This window comes from Microcaecilia unicolor, chromosome 1, assembly GCF_901765095.1.
Source record: "Microcaecilia unicolor chromosome 1, aMicUni1.1, whole genome shotgun sequence".
Lineage (NCBI taxonomy): Eukaryota > Metazoa > Chordata > Amphibia > Gymnophiona > Siphonopidae > Microcaecilia > Microcaecilia unicolor.
The window spans coordinates 588373782-588401231 of NC_044031.1; the positions used below are offsets into that span (position 1 = coordinate 588373782).

The following is a 27450-nucleotide window of genomic DNA, read 5'->3' on the forward strand; positions in this document are numbered from 1 at the left end:
AACAAGTTCAATATCTCTTTTTCTAGCACATCAATTTCCCATTTCATCAAACTTCTTCAATGTATTATCAGATAAGTATCCCCTAACGTTAGTAAAAGTCAATATCAAAATATGCATTTAACCTCAAGAATTTTTTTAGAACATCCCTCTCTTTTATAAGAATTGATTCTTTGTTCTTATTTCCTTTTCAGGTCCCTCATCTACCAAGCAGGTAAGTATTTATTTTTGTTCTCTTTCTTATTCCTTTAGTTAACCTTGTATAAGTCAGTCTTTTTTGTTGTTTTGTACATTAACCTCGGATCACTTAGCTTTTCTTCCCACTTTCTTGTATATCTTCTGTTCTTCGCCTTTCTTTTAACATTGGGCACCTTATTTTTTTTTCTGATGACGGGAACTGGAAGCCGGATGCAGAGTACCTACTACTCTAGGCTTTAAAAATCAAAGGAAGGAAAACCCTAACTTTTCACTACTATGGTAGCCTCAACATTTATAAAATTTACTATCTCAAAACTCAAAGGGAAGAAGATCTTATCCCCTATTTATCACTTGCATTAAACTTAAACTCATTCAGTAATAAACTATCCCAGAAAAAAATAAACAGATAATTGAGGATCCCTATGCTTCTAAAGCCCAGCCTCAGTTAACTCTTTTAAACTGAATTAATTAATAAAACCAAAATACTACTTCCAACCATTTATTAAATACTTTAGATTGGATTTTAATCCGGTGGGTTTTTTTCCCTCTTCAATATTTGAGTGCCTGATATCAATTTATTTTCAATAGTAAACAATCAATTTCTTCTCACAAAACTTTAATAGCACATCACTAACTTACAGGTGCTGTTAATTCAATTGCTTTTCAAATAAATTATCTCTCACCAAGAACCAACAGACTTAAGTATTTATAAACTGTCAGCTGTTTTTCCAAATAGATTTGAGCTCTGCTTGTATTTTAAACTGGATGCTATGGATTTTAAAATCCCACCATTTTAAAATAAATGCTTTTATTGCCAAGCATTTTAAAATAAATGCTTTTATTGGCAAGAGTTCTCAAGCACAGAGTTTTAAGTAGTGCCAAAAATACTCAGATACTAACTGGGTATTATAAACTCAATCAACCATTCACACAACTCGGAGCTCATAACAACCACGCAGCTCCTTTAAGTTAATTTTAGTCAGACTTCACACAGGCACACTAATTTCAGGCTCAAATGTCAGTCTTTCTGAATTTTTAAATAATGTCTGAATTTTTCTGAAGGGTCTCTTACAAACATCCTTACAGCAACACAATACCCACCCAACTGCCAACTGTAACATTTAGAACCCATTAACATCTCTCCCCTCTAGCTCGAGCCACCAGCACGAGCCTCCAACACTCCAAAACCCCCAACACCTAAACACAGCATTTTAAAATTAATATAAACACTTCCTACACATATACAAATAAACAGTTTTTTTAAATTTATATAGATGTCGGTACCTTTTTGTGTCCTGAAGCCCAAAAATCTTCTTTTTCCTCTCTGGCATGAGCCTCCAGTTCAGCTCTGTCAAGAGCGGCATCTGGCTCGTGCCTTCTTCTACATCCAGCCCTCCTCCATATTCAGCACATGCAGTGCTAATTTTGTGGCCGGCCGCCCTTAAAATAAAATGAAAATGCTGAGAGCGTGCACCGGCGCACTCTCCCCAGCTTCTCCGATCCCACGCCGGTCCTCTGCTGCATTCAGAACCGGCTCTATTCATTTACAAGAGCCGGTTCCTTTAAGTGAAGGGAATCCCCGGGCCCTGCGTTGGAAGTGTGCGTCTGACGTCGGATGCCGACGCAGGGCCAATCAGAGCCCCTGAGCTTTCCCGGGCTTCCCTCTTCGCCATGGCTCCGCCCCTGCTGACAAACAGCTGACGACACCGATGCCTGCAGCCCCGGCCCTGCCAGAAATGCCGGCTGCCGCAGGGCCTCGGACCCTATCTTCACGGCAGCCCCCTTCGCGCCGCGCTGCTCCCGGTGCCACCTCTAACTCGGCCCGATATGGCCAGAATCGCCGCCTCAGCTCCCCGCACCACTCAAGAAAAATGCCCCTGCATCTGCCGACGCCGTCAACGCGACGGCAATCACCGCTCCGCTCCAGACCTCAGCCACCCTCGGAGGTGCCCCAGGTAACAAATTATTTAACCCCTTATGGGTTACAATATGAAAGGGAGGCTGCAAGCGGCTCACTTCCCACAAGAATCAAATGATATCTGGGTGAGCCGCAAGAGACATCTTCTCTAATCAACCCTTGAAACAGGCCAAAGCCACAACCTGAACTTTTAGAGAACCCAACGCCAATCCTTTCTGAAAACCTGCCTGGAGAAATGCTAGGATGAGCATGATCTGAGAAGGGATAAAGTCCGCGCTCAGAACATCAGCCCTCAAATGTCCTCCACACTCTCGCATACACCATGGACGTAGAGTGTTTCCAAGACTGAAGCAAGGTAGCAATGATTGAATAAGAATAACCTTTTCATCTCAACTGAGACCTTTTAATGGCCAAGCCATAAAACCACATGGGCACAGATCCTCACGACTGTGGTCGTGATCCCTCTCTGACTCACCTTACTTCCGATGGTCAGCTGCTGAGCTGGCTATTGTCTGCACGGTTGTTTCTTTCCTGTATGTTTCAAGCCTCACTTTGGTGTTCAGTGTGTATTTTCTTCCTCTGTCCTGTAGGATTTCCACTTCCTCTGTATTTCAAGCCTCACTTTGGGTTCTGTGTATTTCCTGCCTCTGTCCTGTTTATAAGGAAGTGCTGCACTTTCATTCAGTGCCTTTGCAATGCCAAAGGTCTCCAGGTTGGTCCGTGTGCAGTGTAGCATTTCTGCCTTGTTCTAGTCTCTGTACTTGTGTGCACTTCTGCCTTGATTTCTTGTTGCTTTGTTCGTAGCCTGTGTGCTTGTGGGCACTTCTGTCTTGATTCCTTATTTAGGGTGCCTGTGTGCACTTCTGCTTCTGTTCTTCTCTGTCTGTTTGTGTGCTAGGTTCAGCCTTCAACCATAGTTCTGTTGTTTGTCTGTGTGGGTCAGAGTTGTGTCCTGCCTAGTCTGCCTTGCTTGTTCTAGTCCACTCTACCTTAGCTTCAGCCTTAGCTCTGTTGTTTGTCTGTGTGGGTCAGCTTTGTATTCTGCTTGTGTCTGCCCTGTTTGTCTTCAGCTCCAGTCCCCTTCCTGCTTGTCTCTGCCCTGTTTGCTTTCAGCTTCTGTTCCTGCCAAGCTTGTTTGAGTATCCTGAATCTGGTTCCAGTATCCTGAATCCTGTTCCTGCCAAGCTTGTTTGAAAATCCTGAATCCTGCTTGAGTATCCTGAATTCAGTCCAGCCAAGCCTAGTCCGTTCCAGCATTTGGTTCCAGCCAAGTCCGTTCCTGAATCCAATTCCAGCCAAGCCAGGTGCATCCTGAATCCTGTCCAGTCCTGCTTGGGGGGGGGGGGGGGGTTGCCTCCTGCTGCCGCTCGACGACAGTAGGCCAAGGGCTCACATTGTTCCAGAGTTCGTGCCTGTTTGTTCAAAGCCTGGGATTGTGACACTCGATGAGCACCAGACTTTGCTTCAGCAGGCAGTGTACCTGTGGAAGACGGTGAGGATCCCCATCCAGCAGTCAAATCGGGTCCGTGTACCACAGCTTCTGCAGCTAATCCCGGATTACGAGAGTTATTTGACGATAGTGCAATGTGATCCTTTTCAACACGCAGCCTACCATGGTCCAAGGAGGGAAGACATACAGTAGATGTGTCTCTGGCCAGGGCTGCAGTAGGGCATCGGATCCCCATCAAGCCCAGGACTTGAGCCTGCCATGAGTGGGAAAAGCGCGGGGTACAAATGTAACAAAAATAAAATAAAAATAAATGGCTGAAGAACTTGGGCACTTTGGCATTCCTTTTTGTTGTCATCAAGTCCAGAGGCAGAGAACCCCTTCAGTCCGCTATCAGCTGAAAACCCTAGCAGGATAGTTCCCATTTTCTCGGGTCCAAGGAGTGCCTGCTGAGAGTCTGTCTCCACATCCCAGTACCCAGCAATATGAGTTGCTGACAAGCAAAGAAGATTTTTCTCCGCCTAACTCATGAGGGAAGCTGCCTCCACTGCCATTGCATGACTGCAGGTCGTGCCTTGCTCATTGATATAAGCCACTGCAGTTGCAAAGTTGTAGAAAACTCGGAACGAGGACCCTGCCAGAAAGGGAGCAAAGTTGCACATGGCACTGTGCACTGCACTGAGCTCCATGCAATTTACTGACCAGAGAGTCCTGTTCCATCCAGTTGCCATGTGCCAGATGGAACTTGTAATGAGCTCCCCAACTCAACTTGCTGGTGTCCGTTGTCACCACCTCCCACTGTGTTACTGGAAAGGGAGATCCAACGGCCAAACTCCTGGGCAACAACCATCACTGCATACTCTGTCTGGCAACCAGCATCCAAGAAAGATGAAGGTTGTACTTCTGTGAAACCAGAGACCAGTAGTTGAGAACAGACTCCTGTAATGGCCACATATGAGCCCTTGTCCATGGCAACACTTCCACTGCCGCAGTCACTGACCCTAGAACCTGGGTGTAGTCTGAGATCCTGGGCCTACCTTGACTAAGAACAACATGAATCTGTTAAAACAGCTTCAACCTCCTGCATTCCGTGAGAAAGATTCTCTCCCTTTCTGTGCAGAATAGAACAACCAGATACTCCAGCATCCATTCTTCTCAAAATTGACCACCCAACCCAACGACTGCAGAAGATGGACAACTTTTTCCGAATAGCATGACATAAGAATTAGCCAGTCGTCTAGATATGGATGAACTCTGATTCCCTGGTGCTGAAGGAAGGCCGCCACCACCGCAATAACTTTGGTAAATGTTCTTGGTGCTGTGGCGAGGCTGAAGGGCAAAGCCCTGAACTGGAAGTGACAGCCCAGCACTGCAAAATGTAGAAACCTCTGATGCAGCGGCCAAATAGGTACATGCAAGTACACCTCCATGATATCAAAGGCGGTGAGGAATTCTCCTGCTTGAACTGAAGCTAAGGCTGCTTTTATTGTTTCCATGCGAAAGCAGGACACTTGGAGACAGCAGTTTAGACACCTTTGAGATCTAAGACCAGACAAAAAGTGCATTCCTTCTTTGGGACAACAAAGTAGACGGAGTATCTGCCTTGTCCTTGTTCGGCCTTGGGAACTGGAACAATGGCCAGAAGCACCATCATGGAATCTACGGTGGCCTGAAACTCAACCGCCTTGGCTCCCTTTCGACAAGGAGATTGCAAGAAGAGAGGAGCGACCGGGTGGGAGAACTCCAACTTGTAACCTTTTGCAAGAATATCCAGAACCCACTGGTCTGACATGATTTTGGCTCATTCTTTCTGAACTCCTGAAGAACTCCAGGGGAAGAGAAGAGTGAACCAACCTTGCATAATTGCAAAGCTTGGGAGGCATTGGGCACCCTAGCTGACTGAGAGGACTTCTTCCTGTCGCATGAAAGGAAGAATGGCATACCTGAAAGTGGGACTTCTGGCCATATTGCTGACGACCAGACTGGTACCATCTGCTGTCTTGAAATCAAAAGCCCCCTGAAGACGGATGACAGAGGCTTTTGGCTTATCCTCCAGCAACCACTGTGGCTTATTTCCCTCTGATCTTTCACCAAGTTACAGAGATCTTCTCCAAATAGCCACTTGCCCTGAAAAGGCAGATTAACTAGAGGTGACTGACAATGCATCCGCTGCCCAATGCCGCAACCACAGTTGCCGATATGCCGTGACAGCCAAAGACATACTGTGGGTCGTAACATGTCATAAATAGCATCTCCCAGATAGGTCAACCCCATTGTTATGGCAACTGTTTTGCGTTACAGACTGCTGATGCCACTTCAGGCATGCTCTTGCCATGAATGAGCTGCACACTGTCGCTTGAAGGCTCAAAGAGGCTACTTCAAAGGTTGTATCAGCAAGCCTTCTAGCTTCCTATCCTGGAGGTCTTTTAGGGCAATGCCCCCTTCCACCGACAAGGTGATCTTCTCAGTTACAGCCGTAACAAGGGAGTCCACCCTGGGAAGCTGCAGTTTATCTTTTTCCTTCAGAACCAATGGGTAGAGGAAAGTCATGGCGCTTCTCATTCTTAGCCCCATGTCCGGTGAGACCCATTCTACTGTAATCAGGTCCTGAATGTCTGGATGCATAGGGAAACAGAAGGCTCCTCAATGGAAAGCACCACCAGTGCCACAGAAATATGAGTACTGAGCTCCTCTTTTTGAAATAACCTCAGTATTTTCAGATCATTTCCCTCCTATAATGGCTCTTTCAATGATGGCTCCTCTAAACAGATAGGCCACATCAGAAAAGGAGGGAGAAACAGAGGTAGCCTCATCTGTCTATTCCTGGAGGTTTAAATAAGATCTCTTAGGAGCCAGAGGGGCAATGAGGCGAGAAACTGAAGCACCTTGCAGCAACTCTATCCCTGCATCTGTAAATAGGCCTGGTGAAAGAGCCTGCTCTATTGGGGAATACATCTTCTATACGCTTTTCCCCCACTACTTCTCATGTGGAAAACTCTTCTCAAACTACATCGAGACCAAGGGACTATGATCCTAATTGCTCCCTACTGGTCACAACAAATTTGGTTCGCTCTTCTCCTAGAGTTAACATACAGAGAATCATTAAAGTTAGGTTGGGTTTCATAAGATCAGGTAAGAGACTGCTTCCTCATTGTTAGTCATCCCTGACAAAATGGCGCCTGTTCCCACTCTCCCCTGTATCAATCTGTGCAACAGATCAGCTGGAGCGCCCAAAGTCCTTAACATATTTGGATGCTGTGCCAAATCCAAAGACATTCTGCCGCTGATCATTTCCTCCACATCTCGCGGGATTCCTGGCTTGCAGGCACTGCAATGCCAGGGCTGGCTCAAGAGGTTGTGGTTTTTCCCCCTCCTACAAATCACACACCTTGGGGCCAATGTGCAGATATGAACTGCACAAATTCTGCCCTCCCCCCTCACAGCAGTTTTCACAATTCCGCCCTCACCTTGGTAGCAATAATGAAACAGTGACGGAACATTTACATAGCAAGCAGCCTGAGCCAACAGATTGATTTTCCACTGAACATAATTAGCTTTGTGTACACTTGGTGGCTAATAGTATGCTGAACTGGACAATGTTGGCACATTTAGATTAGACTGACTCTGGCCAGAACTTCTGCATGAAGGAAGCTCTTCCCTCATTATTCAATACCTCTCTCTGAAATAGTAGAAATCAAAAAAGGCATGTGCATTTTTAAAATATATCACTGCATTCCATAAAATGAAATGGGCAAGTTCCCACATGCAATTTTTTATTTATTTATAATATTTCAAACCTTATTCACAAGATATATATTATACAAGAAACACAGAGATACTATCTGAAATAACAAAAAAATATTCTAAAGTAAATATTCCTCTTTTCTTAGACCACTAATTTAGAGGGGGAGGTCAGTAAAGTTGAGGGGAACATATATCATATTAGTTCATAATAGGCAATAAGGCCTGGACCCAAACCACAGGCTATTTTACAATTACTTTACTCAACACTAGTCCCGAAAGTAATTTGGTAATTTTCTTTAAAGCAATAAAGTTTTCCAGCTGATCCGGTTCATAGAAAACATATTTGTTACCCACATATCTTATCATGCATTTGCACGGGTAAGCCAGTAAAAAAAAACTGGCCCCCAGTGCTTTAGTATCTTCTCTTAATGCAAGAAACTTTCTTCGTTTTTCCTGAGTTGCTCTTGTGACATCCGGGTAAATCCAGATTCGTGCACCCAAGAATTCTTTTAAAGCATTTTTAAAATATAACTTCATTATTGAGTTCAAGTCTTGCTCGAAGACTAAAGAAACCATCAACGTAGAGCGAGTGTGGATTTCGGTTACGGATTGCTCTAGGAATGCAGTCAAATTTTGTAATCCGGAGGCTTGTTGAATTTGATTCTCTGGTTTTCTCTTTTCCTCCTCTCTCCTTTTTTGCGGTATTGGAAGGTAGTAGATTTTATTTATCGGGGGAATATGGTCAGAGGAGTAATTGAGAATATCAGACAAATATTTTTTAAACAATTCAATAGCACTCAGTTCTACCATTTTAGGAAAATTCAATATTAGTAAATTGAGCCGTTTGTTAAAGTTTTCAAGCTGATCGATTTCAAGCTGATCGATTATGAATAATAACTTTATCCTTAATCAGGCACTCAGTTGTAGTTTTTAATGAGCTTAGTTCTTTTTGGAAAAGTATTTTCTGGCTATCAGTATCTTGTTTGATTTTTTCTACAGAGTCAGACAAAAGATCAACTTTAATCACCAAAGAAGTAGTGTCCAAAGCAGCTTTTGTAATTGTCTTATTCAAATGCTGTAACATTATCCAAATGCTTCCTAGGGTTACCTTTGTGGGAGCTAATAGCTCCTGCTGTAAATCATCTGCAGGCTTCTGAGGCGAGGCTCCATCCATCCAGGATTCCTCAGCCCCCCCCCCCTTCGAAGGCTTCTGAAAACTCTACCTCACCTCTTGTGCTTGCAGGACACAGAGGAGGGTTAAGATCTGGCGAGGAAAGAGTTGTTACTAGCCCCAGGGGAGTCGTCACTCCTCCACACGCTCCCACAGCAGGGCTCCTCGCCTCCTTCTCCCGTGGCGTGCTCGTAGCAAAACTATCGAGGGTCGACTGGACTAATTGGGTGGTTTCTGCCATGGATGGTAAGCTTTTTACCACCCCTTTTCTTTTTGTATGAGGCATCTTTCAGAGAAAACTATTATGTTTAAGATAGAAAAGGAAAAAAATCCAGAGAGCCTCGATGTATGCTAACAGGCAACATCCGCCATCTTGAAACACCCCCTCCTCTCCCACATGCAATTTTTTTCTTTTGATGTAGGCACAGGAAAATAAAGATGTTAAATGTTCTCAGGTTTCAACCTAATTAATGTTTTTTTTTTTTTAACTGTATTTATGATTGTTAAGCACCTGATTTTCATCTTATTTCTTTCTTTCATAAATTTCTATCTCACTCCATCCAAAGTTCTGGGTGGGCTACAAATTACTATGGCAGCCAATAAATCCGTCTTCCAGAGCTGTCTTGGAAGCTTTTAGTGCTTCTGAGCAAGCAAAGCAATTTCTGTGCAGCCATAGCATATCTCTGTGCTACCAATAAAATGATGAGCTCAATTGTTCTCTGAGGACAAGCAGATCAAGTCTGTAACACGCTGGATTCCCTAAGAGTTCACATGTTATTTTATTTATTTGTTACATTTGCATCCCACATTTTCCCCGAATATAGTAGGCTCAATGTGGCTTACAAAGTTCCGGAGAGGTGTGGACAATACATATAGGGTTACCATATTTGCCCTAAGAAAAAAGAGGACACATACCCCGCCCCCCTGGCACACCTCTTCCCCGCCCACACCCCACCCACGCCCCGCCCACACCCCCCTCCTCCAACACCCGAGATCCAGTTTATTCAACAAAAGGCTGTGGCCTATGGGAGATAAGACTTTAAAATAAGAATCCCAAATTTGTAAAAAAAAATGATGAGTACGCTTAGGAGAAACTGAGGCATCCCTAGTTTCCCAAATAGCCAATATATGTATCTGGTTCCTCCAACTCCAAAATGGAGGTGAGTCTGCTGATACCCAGGTTTGCATAATACATTTTGAGACCCACAAGCCACAGTTTGCGAAACAAACAAACCTCCCCTGGCCTTTCTCCCCAATCTCCTGAGGGCTCCCTACTTGTGTCAAAAAGACTGGGTCAAAAACTTCACCAAAAAGCTTGCCAGAAAAAGATTGAACCTTTGAACAACTCCAGAGAAAATTTAAAAACAAATTCTCCACAGCATGGTGTTTGATACACTGTGACTGGCGGAGGGCACAACCCCAGCATAAAATAATTGTAATTGAGAGATGCAAGCTGTATGTAAGATTCTATGTGTTTCCTCCTGCAAAGTAGCAGTAGCAACCACACTGGGAGTGCCTCGGAAAGCAGATAGCAATGTCCCAATCCAATCTTAATGACAATATGCAACTCATTCCCACCGAAAATCCTGCAGAGCCCCGAAAAAACCTCAGCAGCGCACCCCACACACAGAAAACACTCCAGTGCTGAAAGGATTTATTACACCATATTATTCCTCCCTCTGTTTTGTGTTTTAAAATGCTCTTCTTCTCTCTATTCCCGATCAACACATGATTGAACAGGAGAGCCTCCCCCGCCAACAAGAATACCCTCCCGCCTTTGACCCCTTCCTTAATCCTTTCCTTTCAAATTCAAGCCGAGAAGTAGCCTTTGATCTTACTAGCTCCCGGACACACACATAAATTATTTAAATCTTAATTCTTCTTACCTGGTTGTCCTTCTTCTCAGCCTCTCAGGTAATGGCGCCGGCCAGCAGGCTAAGTAGCAGGGCAGCAAGGAGGGCACACACAGACAGACCCCAGATGCTGCACGCTGCAGCCTCAGTCATCGTCGACTCAATTATATAGGGAGAAAAAGGCGGTAGGCAGGCGGCTGCAGTAGCTAAACTGGGCCTGCGTGCAGGATCGACAAATTGCATCAGCTGATGCAGGCAGGCGTGACACACAGCACGTACGCTGCCTGTAGCCTGCCTGCGTCGGCCCACGCCGCCGCGCTTGCATCAGAGGAGTCATGTGACAGGTCGGACGTCGGAAACCCGGACAAATGATCGGAAGGATGAAATCCGCCCGGACTCCCGACGGCGCCCTCAAAAAGAGGACATGTCCGGGGAAATCCGGACAGATGGTAACCCTAAATACATAGTAGTAGAATAATAATAGTACAGAGTATTAGTACTATCAAGTCTCTCAAGACTTGTATAGCTGTTTCTTAAGAGTTATTTAGCTATAAGTCTCAATATCTTGAAGTATAAACCCCTAGCACACCAACACACCTAAATCTCTTGTCTTTTCTGAAGTTCCTTTATTGAATAACATAGATGATTACTCACAGTTAGATGTTCATAAGCACAAAGGAACCCTGTAGTTTGTGAGCTGTATCAGTGGAGAGAAGGTAGAAGTTTGACCAGGATCAGCTCGTTGCAGAGATAAGTAGTTTCACAGATAGAGGCAGCTCGGAGTTAGGTATTTGGGAGTGCAGTACCCTCTTTGATGAGGGTATTTTCAGGGTGAAAAGACTAGTGCTTTTCCAGAGCTACAACAGAATCATTGCTTTGTCCTGGAGCAAAATGGATACTGTCCTCCTCATGGACAGGGGGGGGAGGAGCCAGATGCTCATACAGACTCAGAGAAGAAGGAGTAGAAAGGCCAATAGGGACAAAGCCTGCCCTCGAGTGGCAAGGGCGGCTCTAGGGGGCAGCCCCTGATTGGAGGAAAAGGTCATACCTGGCTGACCTCTCGGGACAGAGATAGTAAGAATGGCCAGGAAGTGCTGGCACGTAAACAAAGAAGCCAAGCTTGGCTGAGACAGGGGAGTGATCTAAGCAGCATCACAACCAGTAGTAACAGATCTTATACAGACAGGCAAGTGGGGTTGCGTTGTCTGTGAACTACATTACACACAATGCATTGCTCACACACATATCTTAGCAGTGAAGACTGCAGCAATCAAGATCTTTAGGGGTAAGAATAGCAGTGAAGGCATTAACACATTTTAGGGTCACACTATAACTAGTGCCAGGCTGTCAGGGGACAGAACAAGTACAGTTACTTAGATTTGGTGTGGAATGTCCCATATAGTTTGCAAGAGTGGGATAATTTGGAAAGGGGTTGAGTGTTGTCTGGTACTTAGTTTAGTTGTTGTGTTTTATTTTTTGTTGTTGTTTATGTTGATCCTGCAGGGTATGCTTTTCTGAAGAGGTGGGTCTTTAGGTGTTTTTGTAAGTTTAAATGAATGTCCATGGTTTTTAGGTCTTTTGGAAGTGTACTCCAGAGCTGAGTGCATATGTAGGAAAAGCTGGACAAATTATCATAACCCTTCTGCCAAAGGTGCAGGGAAAAATATCTTTTTGGATTATTAAAATGTCTTTTTTTTAATAAGAAGAAACCAAATATCGGTAAAGGGGGGGGGGGGGGGGGGGGGGAGGGGAGGGTGAGCTTGCCCCTAAAACTTAAAGACATTGGAGAATTGACTGGTTGTACCTAATGTTGTGTTAGGAGTCTTTACCAGAACAGTAGTTTGATGTGAATATGTGGACTGAAAACAGTAACTAAGGAAGGAAACTACCTTTTTGGCAACTGATACTTTAGTGACCAACAATTTTAAAGGGCCATTCATATTATAAATATATAAATATAAAATATATTTATTTCCATTTATTAGATGACTACTTTCCTCAAAGATCTAGGTGTCACACAATATATTAAATGTTAATAATGCCTTCTGTTATATTACTATCATGTATTCTATTACCATGTACCCAAAATCCTTCTGTAACACCAAATGTCTATTCTCTTCATATTTCCACTATCTACGATGTATTGTAAGCCACATTGAGCCTGCAAAGAGGTGGGAAAATGTGGGGTACAAATGCAATAAATAAATATTACAAGATCTGTCTGTTCTTCTCAAGAGATTAGACTGACTATTCCATCTAATCATCAATGCCAAAAAATCTTAACTTGGAAAAGATCTATTGTAGGTTGTGGCCCTAAGCTTTGGAATACTAACGGCCTTATTTTCGAAAGTGATGGGCGCCCATATTTCGACCCAAATCGGGAGATGGGCGCCCAAATCAGTATAATCGAAAGCCGACGATTTTGGGCGTCTTCAAATGCAATCTGTCACGGAAATGGGCAAAGTTGACGGGGGAGTGTCGGAGGCATGGTGAAGGTGGGACTGGGGCATGTTTATTGGCCAAGGACAGATGGGCGCCCTCGGCCGCTAATCAAAAAAAGAAAGGTGTCTTTAGCTCGAATTTGGGTCACTTTTTTTGGACTCTTTTTTTTCACGAACAAGTCCCAAAAAAGTGCCCTAAATGACCAGATGACCACCGGAGGGAATCGGGGATGACCATCCCTGACTCCCCCAGTGGTCACTAACCCCCTCCCACCAAAAAAAAAAAAAAACCAACTTTAACAACTTTTTTTTCCAGCCTGTATGCCAGCCTCAAATGCCATACCCAGCTCCATCACAGCAGTATGCAGGTCCCTGAAGCAGTTGTTAGTGGGTGCAGTGGACTTCAGGCAGGTGGGACCAGGCCCATCCCCCCTACCTGTTACACTTGTGGTGGAAAATGGGAGCCCTCCAAACCACCCCCAAAACCTACTGTACCCACATCTAGGTGCTCCCCTTCAGCCATAAGTGCTATGGTAATGGTGTAGAGTTGTGGGAAGTGGGTTTTGGGGGGCTCAGCTCTAAGGGGAAGAGAGCTATGGACTTGGGAGGTATTTTACTTTTTTTTTTTTTGTTACAAGTGCCCCCTAGGGTGCCCGGTTGGTGTCCTGGCATGTGAGGGGGACCAGTACACTACGAATCCTGGCCTCTCCCACGACCAAATGCCTTGGATTTGTTTGTTTTTGAGCTGGGCGCCTTCGGTTTCCATTATCGCTGAAAAACGAAACCACCCAGCTCAAATCCGATGCATTTGCCCGGCACAAACCATATTATCGAAAAAAAGATGGACCCCCATTTTTTTTCGAAAATACAGTCTGTCCCACCCCTTCACGTACCCATTCTCAGAGATAGACGCCCATTGAGATGGGCGTTTGCGTTCAATTATGCCCCTCCACGTGACGCAGAAGAGAATGCAGTGCAATGAATAGTTGATTTAAATCAATAGACCTTGACACAGCTACAGGCAAAACTACAGCCATAGTCAGTGTGGTTTACAGCAAAAGTCAAGAATAACACTTTATGGTGAAAAACCTTAACCCCCTGTTTATTAAGCAGCGCGGCAACGCAGATACAGCCCATTCAAAGTGAATGGGCTGTGCTGGCATTAGCCCACCAGCATCCACTAGCATGGCTTAGTAAAATGGGGGGGGGGGGGGGGGGTAAGTTTGTTGTACTATTTTTATAAAACGTTTTTTAGTCACTATAAAAGGGTATCACCAGCAAACACTGATATATCAGATAGATTTAATGATTAATGATCCTAAGAAGCAAAGGGGTTTTTTTTTTAATGCCAATGATTGGAATCACCCTGTAAGATCCTGCAAGAATGATTAAATGTATTTGCAAGTAAGGTTCTGAGGCTTTCCCCCCTCTGTTTTGATCACACTATACTGATATATGCAAGCTTTCCAAAGGTCACTATTATTGTCAGCAGTTTGAAGAGTGTGTTTGGAAGTATTTCGAACGCTGACATTGCCAAATTGCAATGTCTGACTTGAAGTGGGAAATGGGAATGTGTAAACTGTTTTAGGGATACAAGTAAGTTTTGAATTATTTTTCATATTTTTGATTTTGTCATTGTTTCATTTCCCAGAGCACAGAAGACATTACGGTAAAATTATGTCTTACCTGATAATTTTCTTTCCTTTAGCCATAGCACATGAATCCAGGAACTGGTGGGTTATACCCATCTACCGGGAGGGAGATAGAGATAGTAAAGACTGAAGGCAGTGATACCAGTCAGCCAGCTCCTGCATCAGTAAGTATATGCCATTCGCAAGCAGGGGAAGATAATTTGAAAACTACAACAAATAAGCCGAAAGCCATAAACCTTCCTCACAACAAAACAAAACAATCCAATCTATGTAAAACAAAGGAACTGAAGCACCGTTCATGCTGAACTCCTGTCTTTAGAGCGCTCTCTTTCTCTGTCTGAATCTGTACCTGAGAAAGAGGCAAAACAAAAGCACGAGCCGGCTAACAGGGAGGGATCCTGGATTAATCTGCTGTGGCTAAAGGAAAGAAAATTATCAGGCAAGACATAATTTTACTTTCCGTAGTACCTGCAGCAGATGAATCCAGGAACTGGTTGGATGTGCCAAAGCATACCATACGGAGGGCGGGAAGCCACTGCCGCCCCGCGACACTTCCACCCGAACAGCACATCCTCCCGCGCAGCCACATCCATTCTGTAATGCTTTGAAAAAGTATGTCAGGAAGCCCAAGTAGCTGCCCGACAAACCTCTTCCAAAGGAAAGACTGAAGTTGCCTGCACACCCATGGAATGAGCACACAGCACCACAGACGGGGGCCATGGTCACCAGAAACACCGTCCTCAGCATCAGACCTTTCTCCGAAGTCTTGTGTAACAGATCAAACAGCTCTACCCGCAGAGCTTGAAGCACCAGGTTCAACCGCCAGGCTGAGCATGGCCGCCGTAGTGGTGGGCGAAGGTGGAGATCCCACCCACAGAAAACGAACCACATCCGGATGAGCTGCCAGAGAAGAACCGGCCACACGTCCTCTACCATGCGAGAGCTGCCACCTAAACCTGAAGTGAATTATAGACCAATTCATTCTGCAGCCCGTCCTGCGGGAAGGCCAACATGAGAGAGACGGACGCCGTAAAGAGAGGCCTGGCATGCTGAGCACACCACGCCGTAAAAGTCCTCCACACCAGAGCATAAGTCATGGAGGCAGACCACTTCCTAGCTTGTAGCAACATGGCTATAACAGCATCCGAGAATCCCTTCTTCAGCAATCGGTTCCTCTCAAGAGCCAGGCCACAAGACCAAAGCATCCATCCTGACCAGATCCTGATGGAGAAGATCTGGGGTCACTGGGAGATGTAATGGCAAATCCTTGAGCAGATGAACCAATCTGGAGCCAACATGACAACTGGTCCCTAGTGATGACTAATTCTGTGTAGGACCCGCCTTAACAAGGGACATGGAGGAAACACATACAGAACCGCCGAATCTGTCCAAGGCTGGAATAGGGTGTCTAAGCTTGCGACCCAGGCTGTCTCCCGAGTAGCCATGAGGTCAATCTCTGGAGTCCCCCAATACCGACAAATTAGGAGGAATGCTTCCATGGACAACTCCCATTCCACCGAGTCCAGAAAAATCCGGCTAAGAAAATCCACCAGGGTGTTGGTCTGCCCCGCGATGTGTGCTGACGACACAGAACATGAGCCTCCACCCAATCCAGAATGCAGAGCGCCTCGGTTGCCAGAGGCAAGCTGTAAGTGCCTCCCTACCGACTGATATAGGCTACTGCCGTTGTGTTATCTGACAGAACTTGAACCGCCTTGCTCTCTAGCAACTCCTGAAAGCTCCTCAAAGCGTTTACCACCGCTCTCAATTCCAGATGACTAATGGAACACGCTGCTTCCAGTGTCGTCCAACGTCCCTGAGAAACTCAGTTGAGGAATGGGCTCCCCACCCACAACTATGGTCACCCATTGCGTAGAGGCCAACTGCATTCCCCTCTGCAAATTGGAGGGAAGGAGCCACCACGCCAAGCTGCATCTGGCATTGACCGACCACGGGAGATGCCACTGATAATCCAGCGAAGTTGACAACCACCTGCTCAACAGGGAGTATTGTAGGGGACACATGTGCAACCTTGCCCACTGCATCACCTCTAGCGTGGCTACCATGAACCCTAGAACCAGAATAGAATCCCAGATGCAGAAATTAGGCATCCATAGCAGACTGCGTACTTGCAACAACAACTTGACCCGCCGACAGTCTGGCAGGAACACCTTCCCCTGTCTTGTATTGAAGCGCACTCCCAGATATCCCAATGCCTGACTCAGTACAAAGTGACTCTTGGCCGTGTTGATCATCCAGCCCAATGATTGTAAGAGGGCAATGACAAGGTCATTGCCAACCAACTTTCCTGCTCCGACGCCGCTCTGATCAACTAGTCGTTGAGATAGGGATGCACCCGAATCCCGAAGAAATGCCACGACCACCACCATAACCTTGGAGAAGGTGCGCGATGCGGTGGTCAGGACAAAGGGCAGGGCCCGAAACTGGAAATGACATCCCAGGAGGAATTTCTGGTATGGCTGCCAAATCAGAATATGCAAGTATGCCTCTCTGAGCTCGAGAGCAGTCAAATACTCGCCAGGCTGAACCGCCACAATGACGGATCACAAGGTCTCCATGCAGAAATGCTGAACCTTCAGAAACTAGTTCACCTTTCTGAGATCGAGGATGGACTGAAAGGCGTCTCCTTCTTGGGAACCACAAAATAGATGGAATCGCAACCCATGAAAACTTTGAGTGGGGGTACTAGAATGATGGCTCCCAACTCCAGGAGATCCCACATAGTGGCAATCACTGTCGCCCTCTTGGAGAACGTGGTGCATCGAGATTCCAGAAAAAAAAAATCTGCAACGGGAGAGTCGAATTTGAGCTTGCAACCATCCCCTACAACATCCAGAGCCCATTGGTCTGAAGTAATCTTGACCCACTCTGGATAGAAATAGGTCAGCCAACAACCATATCTGCTCCATCACAGAGTGGGCTGGCACCCCATCATTGGAAGGATTGTGCCGCTGCTTCCTGGCAGATAGGTGCTCCCGAAGCTTGTTTGCCATTCTGAAAGGAAGGGCGTTGCTGAAACCGCGGGTGCTGAAAGGCCCCCAATGACCGGCTCAGACGGTAACGGCATGCCTCTCAAAATCGAGTGTGACATTTGTGAGCTCTTGGCCCATAAGTGGCTGCTTGAGGATCACTAATCACCTCTGGGTAGACGGAGTCCCAAGAGTATCCCAAAGAACTGAACTGGATTGCAAGTGGAGGTGAACTAAGGTAGCTTTAATGGCAGCAAAAGAACACAAGGCAAAAGGCAAAGTAACGGCTCAGCAATAAATAAGGGAAGAGAGTACAATAAGCAGACTAACTGCATATTCTAACACTAGCTAAAGCAAAACAAAACCTTAAGCATACAGTATTGGCAAATAGTAAGACAGCCTAGCTGTACAAGAAAAGGAAACACAAGAGCACAAGAGTTGAAAAAGGCCTGCCCTGGCGGGCAACAGAAAGCAGTAGCACTTAACTGGAAGTGGTGAGACTGCTGAATTCAGATAAAGGTTCATTCTGTCAGGACTGTCATGTAAGCCACGAGACCTCCATGGCAAGCTCTCTCAAAAACAGGAGATGAGCAACAGCAAAGAAAGGAACTCAAAATAGTCTCTTGTAGAAGAAAACAAAGTCTCTAAAACGCCTGGGCCGAACGCTCCCAAGGCCAGCAGGTCAGTAACAGTCTCTGAAATGCCTGAGCCGAATGTTCCCAAGGCAAAAGACACACAGGCACAGCGCAGCAAACAGGAACCAGGAACAGCCCACGTGGATCCCTCCACGCTCCAAGCACAGCCACTTCGTCCAGAGATACTTCGAGACACGGCCACGGCCCCAGTACCTCCAGCACTTCATGCAGTCCCAGCACACATAGTCCAAAAACAGCACAGAGCCAACTCACTGCAACCAGTGACCAAGGACTCACTGCGGATGACTGGAATCTCAGCTGAAGTAAAAGAAGCTCTCTGGACTTCAAGGCTTGGAGGCAGGCTTCACTGGAACAGAGCAAGAAGGTGAAAGCTGCAGCAATGTTTCAGGCCATGGCCCCACAGGGAAACAACAGTTGGAAGTAGCAGAGCCTCAGGAAGACCTGAGCTCATTCAGGAATTATTGCTAGAACACTGAGTGCACAGAGAAGCCAGCTAAAGAAGGGCTCAGCACTGATGACATCACTAGCTTGGCTTTCCCCACTCTACAGTGACCCCACAGGTCACTGGCTAGAACTGCAGGTAAAACTAATGGGTCTAGATGGAATAGGGGGCACTGACGAGCAAGGCCCGGACGTCGACAACTATGACACCAAGACCTCGAGGATGCTGCCCGAAGAGCGGGGTTGGGTGTAACCTCAGGAAAAAACTGTGACTTGGAATCCCCCAAGTCCTTCACAATCTTCTCCAGGTCCTCCCCAAACAGCAATTTACCCTGAAAGGGCAATTTGATAAGACGATGCTTGGAAGACATGTCTGCTGACCACTCACAAAGCCTCAAAACACGACGGAAGGAAACTGCCAACGCCATCAGCTTGGCCGAAGCTCGGACTAAATCATATAAGCCATCTGCCAAATAGGCGAGGCCCACGTCCATCTGAGAGAACCCAGGAGTCCCAGACAGTTCTGTCTCCTGGCCGTGTTCCAGTGATGAGTGAAGCCAGCTAAAACAAGCTCTAGCCGCATAAGAACTACGAACGGAGGCCTAAAGAGCTAGTGCGGCAACCTAAAAGGACCACTTCAAAGAAGCCTCCAGACATCTGTCCTGCATGACCTTCAATGCTACTCGACCCTCCACAGGCAGAGTCGTCTTCTTGGTAACCACTGTCTCCAGGGCACCCACCTTGAGGAGAGAAAACTGTTCCGCCCAATCTGAGCCCAGTGGATAAAACCGTGCCTTGGTCATCTTAAGGCCCCCATCTGGGTCCAACCACTGTCGGTAATTAGCTCCTGGATGGCCTCGAGGGCCAGGAATGACTTTGATGGCCTTTGAGTACCAGCCATCTTTGGATTAACAGCTGCCGACTCTGCAACCTCTGGGTCAGCAATATTTAAAGCCTCCAAGGCTTGAGAGATAAGGGACGGCAGTTCCTCCTTATGAAAGAGACAGACCGCCATGGGGTCATCCAGTTCCTCAAGGAGGGGGTCATCCACTTGGTTCCTCTAGGCCATCCGACTTCCAGGAACCATCAGAGGGGGCTGCCAGGGAATGGGCAGCCGTCATTGTGACCAAAGACCCTTTTCCAACAACAAGGCCATCCGCCTCCTTTTTTATGGTGGGATAATCTTTGGGAGAAGAGGCCGGCAGACCCTGGTCTCCAACGGGGCCCCCAGGACCAGAGCCGGAAGCGGTTGAGAGAGGACACATTTGAGTACATAGAATGAGGAGGACAAACTCAGGAGAAAAAAAACTCCCCCAAGTCTGCAGCTACTGCAGTCATCTCTTACCCAGGTCCAGAAATCATACCGGACCCCCCCTTCCCCGGCAACTTCACCCTCAAGAGGGGAAATAGCTTGAGGTGAAACTGGAGCAGGGACCACCTCAGCAGCTGCAGAAAAAATGGTGCACGCGCCATCAGAGGAGGGGAACAAACTGTCTCCCCCACTGGACTCGGAACACTCCATGCTGCACAAGCCGGACGCTGAACGCCATTTCCCATATCAGGAACAGTATTTAACCTTCTCCGCGGCCATTCCCCAACTCGAACCACTCGGAGAGAAAGAAAAAAGGAGAACACAGAAGCCAGCACTTATCCCAGATGACGACACTCCAATCGCAGTAGGAACAGAGCAGAGAGCAGAGCAGCACATACTCCGGCTCCCTGAATAAAGGCAGAGCTCAGGCAGAAAGCATACAAACCGCTGTAATCCCTTTTTTTTGGTTGTGAGGAAGAAAGGGAAACTCTGAGCAGCCTAGCCCAAAATCAGATTGGGAGAAGGGGTATAGCAGGGTGATGCAGGGACCCGACCAGCAGGTATGCCCCCAGAGTTGGCACCCTCGGCCAATCACTCCTCAGCTCCAGGGCCGGTCTTAGCAAGTGCGGAGCCCTGTGCAGACTGATTAGGTGGGACTCCATCCTAGCCCCATCCCCGCCCCACCGACTAGATTACTAAATTAAAAAAAGATTATTTATGAAATTTCAATTAAAGACAAACTGAGCCTCAGACTTTGATTATGTTGTTCTTCCGTTCCACCCTCCCCCTAGTTAGCACTTACTCTTTTCTGTCCTCAGTGGTCTGGTTCTGCTAAAGTGAGTGGTGCCTGGCACTCTCTGCCGCGGCTCGCCCTTGAGGAAGGAAGTTACATCAGAGGGTGGCCCGAGTGGCAGACAGAACTTCCGGCATCAACAACCACGTCATCAGTTGATTAGGCGGGTGGGGCATCAATTCAGGAGAACCAACAAATGCAGTAGCTGCTTGACATTGATATGGTGCATGACATGGCAGCTGCAAGGCAGGGCAGAGCAGAGAAGATATGCGCAGGAAGCACAGCGCATCATCACACATTTTTGTGGCAGGCCAGAGGCGGGAGTAGGGCGAGGGATATTGAGGAGGCCAGCGCACACAGAGAGTTAAGAAGACAAATTGCAACGGGAGTGGGCTGGGGATGAGGCAGGTGGGGTCTGATCGTAACACAACGGGGACGCGACCGGCCACAGGACTCCTGTGAACGTGAGGTCCTGTGCAGTCACCCCTAAGACTGGACCTGCCTTGCTCAACTGGCCACCCGGCCCAGGAGCACCCCCAGGAACCTTGAATCCAGGAGCTGGTAAGAATCTGTCCATCGCCTGCTGAAGCTAGAGATATACTATCTGATGCAGGGGCTGGCCATCTGGTATCACTGCCTTCAGTCTTGTCTATCTCTATTTCCACCTGCTGGTAGACAGATATAACCCACAAGTTCCTGGATTCATACGATGCAGGTGCTAAGGAATCAGAGATATCCTTTTGAGAGCAGAGAAGGTATTACTCAGATATGTTTTTGAGGAGTTGGTGTTTCTATGTAACATGTCTTATCCTGTCAGAACTCACAGTAATCCATTTATTTATTGTTTTACATTCCACAACCTGTGAATCCACTCATCATTTGTGAGCGTGTATGGAATATATCAAAACTTATGGTCATATCATTAAATTCTCAGCTGTTGAATAGTTTGGTTTCAACAGATAGCCACACCACATTTATGTGAAAACTTTTAGAAAGCAGGCTTATCCTGTGTTCCCTGACCACATCCTGCTGATAGAATGAAACTTACAAACAATGGGATGAGGTTCTGCAGTTAAAGGTATATGGGAGGTGGGGAGGAGGCTAGCACAGAATGGCTTGAGAAGAAAAGCTGCAAATGTTAAAACCCAAGTACCTTTACTTTAAAACCCAGCCAATTCTATGGTCCGATGTTCAGAAGCAAATGCAGGCACTAGAGGCTGTTAGCGACATACTAGCGCCTGCATTTGCTACTGCCCCATGATCAGACCCCCGAGTGCATTAAAAATGCGCTCACAGGCTCTGAATGCAACTAGCATACAAATGCATGCAAAACAGGATTCTTAGCGCAAGTAGCATGCAAATGCATGCTAAATGTATTTCCTCCCCAATGCTGAGCGAGCAGCGCACCAAACATTGGCGCGCTGTCCTCGGCAAACCCTATGCCAGCTTGGAGCTGGTGTTAGGGTTTGCTGACCATTGAGGAGGAATGGTGAGCCCTGTCCAGCTGCATTTGCATGCTAGCAGGCCCCGCATTACCCCCAATGCAGCATCCCCCACCTCCCACAGGAGCAGGAACCTCGACCCAACCTCCCAGCCAGTGACACGGGGGCTGGAGGTCCAGTGGCCTCCAGTCCCCCTGCCCCCCAACACAGGTTCAGGGGGGCTGGTGAACCAGTGGGTCTCCAGTCCCCTATTTACCCTAGCATCCCCTCACATGGAGCCCTGGTGGCCCAGTGGGCCGCAAGTCAATCCCCCCAACCTTATATGATGTGAAGCCCCACCCAGCACATCCCAGGATGCACTGGGCAGGGCTGGGCGCCTCCATTTTCGAGGTGGCGCCAATAGAAGAGGAGGGAGGCCACATCCCTCCACCAATGAAGGTAGGGGGTGGGGAAGGGCCGCTAGACCACCAGGTCGGGGGGATGATTGACTCGTGTCCCTCTGGGCCACCAGGGCTCCATGTGAAGGGATGCCAGGGGGGATGGGGGGGGGGGTCAGGGGGCTGGAGGTATGCCAGATCTCCAGCCCCCGTGTCGCTTGGCTTGGGTTGAGGGAACTAGGAGTCTGATTTCATCATTATGGGCACATACAGAATGCATCAAAACTTATGTTTTGGCCCTGTATTCTATAGTTTGATTAAACTTGTATCTTTAAATGTCAAAGTTGCATTTATCATGCCCAATACATTAAACAAGATCATTTTTTTTAATCCAGCACTTCACTACTAGGAGTACAAGTGATGGGAGAAGATTATTGCTTCAATGTGAGCAGAAATGGATATTCAGATGCTAGACACTGAGGCGTATTTTCAAAGCACTTAGACTTACAAAGTTGCACAGTAACCCAAACTTGAAAATGAGCTCTATTATCCCCTGCAGGCTTAATCAAGATATGACTAGGATAGCATTTTAGAAAGAATTTCTTCAGTTTATGGACATACTGTGTCATAATGGAGCCCTTTTACTAAGCTGCTGGAGTACCATGGGACACACTCAGGCATCCTGAGGTGACTTTGCAATCTGCACACACTAACTGAAAAGCAATGCTGACAAAGCCCATTCAGTTTAGTAAAAGGGGCCCTTAAGCCCTTAATAAATGTTTTTTTTTGTTTGTTTTTGTAGTTTGGGTGAAAGCTTAAGCATTATGTGAAGTACTGCACTAAAATACCACAGTGTTCAGCATTAGAAATTTATTGTAAGGTACGCTTCTTTGGAAGATAACTGCCTTGTGGTACTTGTCTATAACAGCTTGGAGTAAAGATAAGTGTTGAGTTTACTATAATTATGAAGAAAAGTGTTAGATTTATGATTATGAAGTCTTTGGGCCCCGTTTACAAAGGCGTGCTAGTGTTTTTAGTGCACACTAAATGCTAGACACACCCATATATTCCTAGGGGTATTTTTAGTGGCCCTTTGTGATGATGTCCATATAGGAGGACATGCATGTGTGTGGTTCACTGCTCTAGGAAGCTCTCAGAGTTTAAAGTTTATATGGCCCAGTCTCCATCAGATTATTTCATCTATGTGTAAAGAATTCATATCATACTTGTCCTCAGAGAAGGCAATGCACAGTATTTTTCCTTAGCCATCAGGCTGACCCAATAAATAAATGAATTCTACACAAAAATGCAATGCCCCATGCATCCATAAATACTATGAATGCAATAAAGTATGAGTGTTAACATCTTTCTAGTATGAATGACATGATATATTATGAAGTTCTGAAAAGAAAGCATACCAATTTTGTGCAAGAAAGTCAACCAGATGGAGAGAGGTTTGATCGGCAGTCCGAACTGTGAAATGAAGTGCTGTTTCACCTGGCTCCTAGAAAGAAGACAAATTACAAATAGTCTCTTGACTTAATTAAAAAAAAAAAACAACAGAATTTTAAAAATTGCAAATTTGGGAGAAAACAACTAAATATTAAAAGAACACTCAATTGCTAAGTCATAAATCCCCACTTTAAGCGGCCCTTTTACTAAGCTGTGCTAAAAAGTGGCCTCAGCTATAACTAGAATGTGGGTTTCCCCTCCTGCTGAGGCTGCTTTTAGCGTGACTGTAAAATGGCTGCATTTCCTATTTCCCCATTAATGGCTACGCACTAATTTCCCAATTAGCGCATGGCCATTAGCATGGGAGCCCTTACCGACACCTATTTTCTAGGTAATATGAGCTACCATACTAACCACATGCTAATCGGTTAGCATGTGGTGATGTAGCTGCGCTAACCGATTAGCGCTGGGCACACCTACTGTCCGCCCCCAAACATGCCCCAGCGATAAAAAATAGAAAGTATTTTTTAGCAAGTAAGAAGTGCGTGTCGATCCAAAAACTACAGCGGGATGCCTGAGTGTGCCCTGTGGTGATGCTTTGTAGCCTGTGGTAAAGCATGTGTTAGTCCTTACTGCAGCTTAGTAAAAGGGCCTTGAAATGATTTACAATATACATCAGGTACACTGTCTACGAGTCATCTCTAAAAGAGGGATGAGGTAGCACATATTGAGGCTCATATTTAAAGCACACAGACTTATAAGGTCAAATTTAGAGAAAACTCTCTGAAACTAATGGCATAAAAGCCATTGGCTAAAAGAACCTTCTTTACACTGGCCACCATTGGTGGGAATGTTGCAGTCATGAGAGAGATTTTCATCTTCATTTTCTTTAAAGTTGTTCCTTCCCTTTGAAATTTAGAGGACTTTAACTGGATTTAAAGCATTGCATATACTGTCTTGCTGTAGTACAACCAACATAGTTAACTTTTTTTTTAAATAATATAAATGTACTATCATAGAAAGTATTTTTTTGTTGGTAAGACTTAGAGGCCTGCGCTAGCAGAGGTGGCTGTTTTTGACGTGTATTGAGGCCCTTTTTACCGCAGTAGATAAAAAGTCACAAAAAAGAAATGGCCATTTTGGAAGGCGCACTTACTGCACACATTGAGGTGGTGGTAAGGGTTCCCGTGCTAACCCTGCAGTAACTGGGCAGCGCAAAGTGCTGCCTAATTACCGCCGGATAACCCCCAGCAGTAATATTTTTCTGGAATTTATGGTAGCACCAGAAATGCCACACGCTGGGGGTGGAATTACCACTGGAGGCTACTTTAGGACTGCAGTAGTTCCGATCTGCCATGCCACAAGCCTGTTACCACATGGCAACCCTTCAGTAAAAAGGCCCCTTAGTTAAGGTCACTCCATTATGTCATTATTTCTTTGATATTTTCAGGTTTGATAGTTGACAGAAGACTAGAACTGTGGTTATGGAGGAGGGGATTTTCTTTCAGTAATTCATCCTCCAGAAATAGAAGCTGAAGAGCTTTTTAAATGTTTATTAGGTTTTCTTGTTCTAGAATATTGGTACATGCGCCATAGGTCTCCTTCCCTTCCCTCCTTCAGGGAGCAGAGGACTAGCCTAATGGTTAGTGCACTGGGTTAAGATCATAGGGAAATGGGTTTGATTTTCAATGCAACACCATGTGACCCTGGATAAGTCAATTAACCCTCTATTGCCCCAGATACAAAAGTCTTAGATTGTAAGCCCGTGAGGGACAGTGAAAGTACCTGGATATAATACCACAGAAAAGCAGTATATCAAGTTGGTTTTCCATAGGAGTTTTGAGTGAAGATGTACTTTGCTTGGAAATGATTTTGGAGTGACAGTCATTTTGTTTAAAGGATTCTGTTACAATTTTAATGTGTTTATTCTCATACTGTATGTCAGAGAAAGAGTCTGTTCTCTTGAAGCTAGAGTAGCCTACATTAGTAGAAGGCCTACATTAGAGAAGTCCCATCTCCAGACTGGAGCCCCTGTGCTGCATTGGAGGAGGGAGGTCTCATAAAAGGAGAGCAACACCATGATGAAAACAGAAATAATTCTGTAGCCAGGACCTGCCAACCAGGAGATGCAATATCCTCTAGCACTGAGGATGTGTCTCCAGGAGCTTCTGCCCAGGAGGGAAGGGTTAGGACAGCTGTTGTAGTTGGTGATTTGATCATTAGCCATTTAGATAGCTGGGTCACTGGTGGACAAGAGAATTGCCTGGTCACTTGCCTGCCTGGTGCGAAGGTGGTGGACCTCACATGTCACCTAGATAGGATTTTAGATAGTGCTGAGGAGGAACCGGCTGTCTTGGAACATGTGGGTACCAATGACATAGAAAATGTTGGAGGGAGGATCTGGAAGCCAAATTTAGGCTCTTAGGTAGAAAGCTGAAATCCAGATCTTCCAGGGTGGCATTTTCAGAAATGATCTCCATTCCATGTGCAGGGCCCAAAAGGCAGGCAGAGCTCCAAAGCCTCAATGCATGGTTGAGACAATGTTGCAGGGATGAGGGATTTATATTTGTTAGGAACTGGGCAACATTCTGGGACAGGGGGCACCTGATCCGAAACGATGGACTCCCACCTTAATTGGGATAGAACCAGGCTGCTGGCACTAAAAGTTAAAAAGGAGATAGAGCAGGTTTAAAAAAAAAAAAAGGGGGGGGGGGGGGGGGGGAAGCCGACAGTCACCCATGAGTGCACGATTCGGTGTGGAGTATCCTTGAATACTATTCAAACAGGATCTTTAGGGAATCCAAATAGAGAGGTTTCAATAATGGTGAAAGAAAGCCAGGAATGTTTAAAGGGAAAACAGAGTAAAGAATATAAATTATTCCTGTCAACTTCAAGTAGCTTGTAGATGCAGGGGGGAAAAAAAACACAATTTGAAGTGTCTATATACAAATTCTGGAAGCCTAAAAATAAGATGGGGAGTTAGAGTTTATAGCACTAAATGATGAGGTAGATATAATACTGTTTCCACAAAATACATAAGGCAAAAAAGTTCTCTCGGTGGGATATTATCAGTCAAATCCACAATTACTTAAAATTCATTGGCATGTCATACAATTTTATCCAATGTTCAATGATTTTCCAGTCATCTCATACACATGGTGGAAAACTGTGGGGGAATATGTGGGTAAAAATCATATTATCAACCATAAGTGAAGCAGGGACATTTTGCCCATAAAAAACATGTGGACGCTGTCAGTGGTTTGCCTGCACTTTGGAGGGTACTACATGGACAGATCCTCAGACAACAAATTGTATAGATCTGGAGCAAACACTAATTAAGGCACTAGAAATGCTGTGTATATAATAACGTGCAAGTGTAACCTGGTGTATGTGGTGAGAAGTAGTTGCCAAATACGGGTGTGCCTGACAGAACATAAATCACAAATAGCTACTCAGAATATTCAGGCCCCGGTAGTACAACATTGGCTGGCAAAACAACATGAACTGCCTGATTTAAGATGGTGTATTACTGAAGATATTAGAGAAGTGAGGGAGGGGTGGTTCAG

General features: G+C 45.8%; 1 protein-coding gene across 2 annotated transcripts in view; it reads right to left on the minus strand.

The window, feature by feature from the left end:
- ASAP1 (ArfGAP with SH3 domain, ankyrin repeat and PH domain 1) overlaps window positions 1-27450 on the minus strand; it is an 803986-nt gene that overhangs the window by 176491 nt on the left and 600045 nt on the right. For both annotated transcript variants that reach the window (XM_030219214.1, XM_030219206.1), the window contains exon 20: window positions 23851-23936. In XM_030219214.1, the coding sequence (XP_030075074.1) occupies window positions 23851-23936 (86 nt within the window). The remainder of the gene's footprint in view (window positions 1-23850; window positions 23937-27450) is intronic.